Here is a 7,500-nt window from a genome sequence, read left to right on the forward strand (position 1 = left end):
AAGGGACAATTTAACACGGCCAATCCACCTAACCTGTACATCTTTGGACACTAAGGGCAATTTATCACGGCCAATCCACCTAACCTGCACATCTTTGGACACGAAGGGACAATTTAACACGGCCAATCCACCTAACCTGTACATCTTTGGACACTAAGGGACAATTTAACACGGCCAATCCACCTAACCTGCACATCTTTGGACACTAAGGGGCAATTTATCACGGCCAATCCACCTAACCTGCACATCTTTGGACACGAAGGGACAATTTAACATGGCCAATCCACCTAACCTGTACATCTTTGGACACTAAGGGACAATTTAACACGGCCAATCCACCTAACCTGCACATCTTTGGACACTAAGGGGCAATTTATCATGGCCAATCCACCTAACCTGTACATCTTTGGGCACTAAGGGACAATTTAACACGGCCAATCCTCCTAACCTGTACATCTTTGGACACTCAGGGACAATTTAACACGGCCAATCCACCTAACCTGCACATCTTTGGACACTAAGGGACAATTTAACCCGGCCAATCCACCTAACCTGTACATCTTTGGACACTAAGGGACAATTTAACCCGGCCAATCCACCTAACCTGTACATCTTTGGACACTAAGGGGCAATTTAACTCGGCCAATCCACCTAACCTGTACATCTTTGGACACTAAGGGACAATTTAACACGGCCAATCCACCTAACCTGTACATCTTTGGACACTAAGGGGCAATTTAACACGGCCAATCCACCTAACCTGTACATCTTTGGACACTAGGGGACAATTTAACACGGCAAATACACCTAACCTGTACATCTTTGGACACTAAGGGACAATTTAACACGGCCAATCCACCTAACCTGCACATCTTTGGACACTAAGGGGCAATTTAACACGGCCAATCCACCTAACCTGCACATCTTTGGACACTAAGGGACAATTTAACACGGCCAATCCACCTAACCTGCACATCTTTGGACACTAAGGGACAATTTAACACGGCCAATCCACCTAACCTGTACATCTTTGGACACTAAGGGACAATTTAACACGGCCAATCCACCTAACCTGTACATCTTTGGACACTAAGGGACAATTTAACACGGCCAATCCACCTAACCTGCACATCTTTGGACACTAAGGGACAATTTAACACGGCCAATCCACCTAACCTGTACATCTTTGGACCGTGGGAGGAAACCGGAGCACCCGGAGGAAACCCACGCAGACACGGGGGAGAACGTGCAGACTCCGCACAGACAGTGACCCAGCGGCGAATCGAACCGGAGACCCTGGCGCCGTGAGGTAACAGTGCTAAACGCCGTGCCTTTTTGGAAACTGGGTCCAGCACATCTACAGGTTCCCCTCTATCAACCCTGAATCTTACAGCACCAGGCCCTCCTCCCGCAAAAAAAAAAAGATGGCCGCCCGCCCACCAACCCCCCCACCCCCACAACCCCCCTGACCCCCCCCCCCTCCCCACGTGACCTACCCTGGCATCTTCGCCCAGTTCCAGATGATCGAGGGCCGAGTTGCTTCCGAAGCTGGAGTTGGAGAGCTGGGACAGGGCGGAGAGGTCCCACATGGACTTGCTGGCCTTGGGCGCCAGCGCGCTGAGCCCGCCTGACGCCTGGCGGGCCCGCCGCATGATGTCGCTCAGGGCCTGCGCCGCCTCAGCGCCCTGGGCCGCCCGCGAGCCCCTCCACATGGTGATGGTCTGTCGCACGTTGGGGCGGGATCCGGAGCGAGACAGGTCGGCGAGCTGCGCGGCGGGAGGGAGGGGTGATATGGTGCGGCGGGCCACCACCCGGTTGTGCAAGGTGGCCTTGGCGGGCGGGAGGAGGGGCTGGAGCCGGGCGGGAGCAGGGGAGGGGGAGGGGCTGGGGGCATAGCCATTGAGCAGGGCGGGCTGCGGAGTGGGCGGGGCGAAGTCACTCTGCTGGAGCGGGCGCGAGCTGGCGTAGAGCGTGCGGAACTCCCGGTCGAATGCGTCCACCACCTGTCCCGTCAGCAGGGTCACCAAATTCCGGTCAAGTCTGGCGTCGGACCAGGTGAAGCTGGATAGGGAGAGAGAGAGAGATAGGCAGTCGATCACTCCCTCCACAGCCGATGGATCCAAACGCAATAGCTGAATCTCAATCACAATTAGTTGCTCCCTATCACTATCGATCACTCCCAATCACTATCGATCTCTCCCAATTACAATCAGTCAATACCAATTATAATCGATCACTACCAATCGCAATCGATCACTCCCGAACACAATCAATCACTACCGATCACAATCAATCACTCTCACTCACAATCAATCACTCCCGATCACAATCAATCACTCTCACTCACAATCAATCATTCTCACTCACAATCAATCACTCTCACTCACAATCAATCACTCTCACTCACAATCAATCACTCTCACTCACAATCAATCACTCTCACTCACAATCAATCAATCAATCTCACTCACATTCAATCAATCTCACTCACAATCAATCACTCTCACTCACAATCAATCACTCTCACTCACAATCAATCACTCCCGATCACAATCAATCACTCTCACTCACAATCAATCACTCTCACTCACAATCAATCACTCTCACTCACAATCAATCACTCTCACTCACAATCAATCACTCTCACTCGCAATCAATCACTCTCACTCACAATCAATCACTCTCACTCGCAATCAATCAATCTCACTCACAATCAATCACTCTCACTCACAATCAATCACTCTCACTCACAATCAATCACTCGCGATCACAATCAATCGCTCTCACTCACAATCAATCGCTCTCACTCACAATCAATCACTCCCGATCACAATCAATCACTCTCATTCACAATCAATCGCTCTCGCTCACAATCATCGCTCTCACTCACAATCAATCACTCCCGATCACAATCAATCACTCTCACTCACAATCAATCGCTCTCACTCACAATCAATCACTCCCGATCACAATCAATCGCTCTCACTCACAATCAATCACTCCCGATCACAATCAATCACTCCCGATCACAATCAATCACTCTCATTCACAATCAATCGCTCTCGCTCACAATCAATCACTTTCACTCACAATCAATCACTCTCACTCACAATCAATGACTCTCACTCACAATCAATCACTCCCGATCACAATCAATCACTCCCGATCACAATCAATCACTCTCATTCACAATCAATCGCTCTCGCTCACAATCAATCACTTTCACTCACAATCAATCACTCTCACTCACAATCAATGACTCTCACTCACAATCAATCACTCCCGATCACAATCAATCACTCCCGATCACAATCAATCACTCTCATTCACAATCAATCGCTCTCGCTCACAATCAATCACTTTCACTCACAATCAATCACTCTCACTCACAATCAATGACTCTCACTCACAATCAATCACTCCCGATCACAATCAATCGCTCTCACTCACAATCAATCACTCCCGATCACAATCAATCACTCCCGATCACAATCAATCACTCTCACTCACAATCAATCACTCCCGATCGCAATCAATCACTCTCGCTCACAATCAATCACTCTCACTCACAATCAATCACTCCCGATCACAATCGATCACACCCGATCACAATCAATTACTCTCACTCACAATCAATCACTCCCGATCACAATCAATCACTCTCACTCACAATCAATCACTCCCGATCACAATCAATCACTCCCGATCACAATCAATCACTCTCACTCACAATCAATCACTCTCACTCACAATCAATCACTCTCACTCACAATCAATCACTCTCACTCACAATCAATCACTCTCACTCACAATCAATCACTCCCGATCACAATCAATCACTCTCACTCACAATCAATCAATCTCACTCACAATCAATCACTCTCACTCACAATCAATCAATCTCACTCACAATCAATCAATCTCACTCACAATCAATCACTCCCGATCACAATCAATCACTCCCGATCACAATCAATTACTCTCACTCACAATCAATCACTCTCACTCACAATCAATCACTCTCGCTCACAATCAATCACTCTCACTCACAATCAATCACTCTCACTCACAATCAATCAATCAATCTCACTCACATTCAATCAATCTCACTCATAATCAATCACTCTCACTCACAATCAATCACTCTCACTCACAATCAATCACTCTCACTCACAATCAATCACTCCCGATCACAATCAATCACTCCCGATCACAATCAATCGCTCTCACTCACAATCAATCAATCTCACTCACAATCAATCACTCTCACTCACAATCAATCACTCTCACTCACAATCAATCACTCCCGATCACAATCAATCGCTCTCACTCACAATCAATCACTCCCGATCACAATCAATCACTCTCACTCACAATCAATCACTCTCACTCACAATCAATCACTCTCACTCACAATCAATCACTCTCACTCACAATCAATCTCTCTCACTCGCAATCAATCGCTCTCACTCACAATCAATCACTCTCACTCACAATCAATCACTCCCGATCACAATCAATCTCTCTCACTCGCAATCAATCACTCTCACTCACAATCAATCTCTCTCACTCGCAATCAATCACTCTCACTCACAATCAATCACTCTCACTCACAATCAATCACTCCCGATCACAATCAATCACTCTCACTCACAATCAATCACTCTCACTCACAATCAATCACTCTCACTCACAATCAATCACTCTCACTCACAATCAATCACTCCCGATCACAATCAATCGCTCTCACTCACAATCAATCACTCCCGATCACAATCAATCACTCTCACTCACAATCAATCACTCTCACTCACAATCAATCACTCTCACACACATTCAATCAATCTCACTCACAATCAATCACTCTCACTCACAATCAATCGCTCTCACTCACAATCAATCACTCTCACTCACAATCAATCACTCTCACTCACAATCAATCACTCTCACTCACAATCAATCACTCCCGATCACAATCAATCGCTCTCACTCACAATCAATCACTCTCACTCACAATCAATCACTCTCACTCACAATCAATCACTCTCACACACATTCAATCAATCTCACTCACAATCAATCACTCTCACTCACAATCAATCGCTCTCACTCACAATCAATCACTCTCACTCACAATCAATCACTCTCACTCACAATCAATCACTCTCACTCACAATCAATCGCTCTCACTCACAATCAATCACTCCCGATCACAATCAATCACTCTCACTCACAATCAATCGCTCTCACTCACAATCAATCACTCTCACTCACAATCAATCGCTCTCACTCACAATCAATCACTCCCGATCACAACCAATCACTCTCACTCACAATCAATCACTCTCACTCACAATCAATCGCTCTCACTCACAATCAATCACTCCCGATCACAATCAATCGCTCTCACTCACAATCAATCAATCTCACTCACAATCAATCACTCTCACTCACAATCAATCACTCCCGATCACAATCAATCAATCTCACTCACAATCAATCACTCTCACTCACAATCAATCACTCTCACTCACAATCAATCACTCTCACTCACAATCAATCACTCTCACTCACAATCAATCACTCCCGATCACAATCAATCACTCTCACTCACAATCAATCACTCTCACTCACAATCAATCACTCTCACTCACAATCAATCACTCTCACTCACAATCAATCACTCTCACTCACAATCAATCACTACCGATCACAATCAATCACTCTCACTCACAATCAATCACTCCCGATCACAATCAATCAATCTCACTCACAATCAATCACTCTCACTCGCAATCAATCACTCTCACTCACAATCAATCACTCTCACTCACAATCAATCACTCTCACTCACAATCAATCACTCTCACTCACAATCAATCAATCAATCTCACTCACATTCAATCAATCTCACTCATAATCAATCACTCTCACTCACAATCAATCACTCTCACTCACAATCAATCACTCTCACTCACAATCAATCACTCTCACTCACAATCAATCAATCAATCTCACTCACATTCAATCACTCTCACTCACAATCAATCACTCTCACTCACAATCAATCACTCTCACTCACAATCAATCAATCAATCTCACTCACAATCAATCACTCTCACTCACAATCAATCACTCTCGCTCACAATCAATCACTCTCACTCACAATCAATCACTCTCACTCACAATCAATCAATCTCACTCACATTCAATCAATCAATCTCACTCACAATCAATCACTCCCGATCACAATCAATCACTCCCGATCACAATCAATCACTCCCGATCACAATCAATCACTCTCACTCACAATCAATCGCTCTCACTCACAATCAATCAATCTCACTCACAATCAATCACTCTCACTCACAATCAATCACTCTCACTCACAATCAATCACTCTCACTCACATTCAATCAATCAATCTCACTCACAATCAATCACTCTCACTCACAATCAATCACTCTCACTCGCAATCAATCACTCTCACTCACAATCAATCACTCTCACTCACAATCAATCACTCTCACTCACAATCAATCACTCTCACTCACAATCAATCGCTCTCACTCACAATCAATCGCTCTCGCTCACAATCAATCACTCTCACTCACAATCAATCAATCTCACTCACAATCAATCACTCTCACTCACAATCAATCACTCTCACTCACAATCAATCACTCTCACTCACAATCAATCACTCACGATCACAATCAATCACTCTCACTCACAATCAATCGCTCTCACTCACAATCAATCACTCTCACTCACAATCAATCACTCTCACTCACAATCAATCAATCTCACTCACAATCAATCAATCAATCTCACTCACAATCAATCACTCTCACTCACAATCAATCGCTCTCACTCACAATCAATCACTCTCGATCACAATCAATCACTCTCACTCACAATCAATCACTCCCGATCACAATCAATCACTCCCGATCACAATCAATCACTCTCACTCACAATCAATCTCACTCACAATCAATCACTCTCACTCACAATCAATCACTCTCACTCACAATCAATCACTCTCACTCACAATCAATCAATCAATCTCACTCACAATCAATCAATCAATCTCACTCACAATCAATCACTCTCACTCACAATCAATCACTCTCACTCACAATCAATCACTCTCACTCACAATCAATCACTCTCACCCACAATCAATCACTCCCGATCACAATCAATCACTCTCACTCACAATCAATCAATCTCACTCACAATCAATCACTCTCACTCACAATCAATCACTCCCGATCACAATCAATCACTCTCACTCACAATCAATCACTCCCGATCACAATCAATCACTCTCACTCACAATCAATCACTCCCGATCACAATCAATCACTCTCACTCACAATCAATCACTCTCACTCACAATCAATCACTCTCACTCACAATCAATCACTCTCACTCACAATCAATCACTCTCACTCACAATCAATCACTCTCACTCACAATCAATCACTCTCACTC

At 44.9% G+C, this 7,500-nt stretch overlaps 1 protein-coding gene across 1 annotated transcript in view; it reads right to left on the reverse strand.

Annotated features, from left to right (window-relative positions):
* Positions 1–1,496: 1,496 nt before the first annotated feature.
* LOC140406307 (protein FAM83E-like) overlaps positions 1,497–7,500 on the reverse strand; it is a gene marked incomplete at its 3' end in the record, with an annotated part of 101,338 nt that continues 95,334 nt past the window's right edge. The window contains exon 5 of the mRNA XM_072494419.1: positions 1,497–2,061. Within this exon, the coding sequence (XP_072350520.1) occupies positions 1,497–2,061 (565 nt within the window). The remainder of the gene's footprint in view (positions 2,062–7,500) is intronic.

Source organism: Scyliorhinus torazame, unplaced genomic scaffold (genome assembly GCF_047496885.1).
Source record: "Scyliorhinus torazame isolate Kashiwa2021f unplaced genomic scaffold, sScyTor2.1 scaffold_458, whole genome shotgun sequence".
In the NCBI taxonomy this organism is placed as follows: Eukaryota; Metazoa; Chordata; class Chondrichthyes; order Carcharhiniformes; family Scyliorhinidae; genus Scyliorhinus; species Scyliorhinus torazame.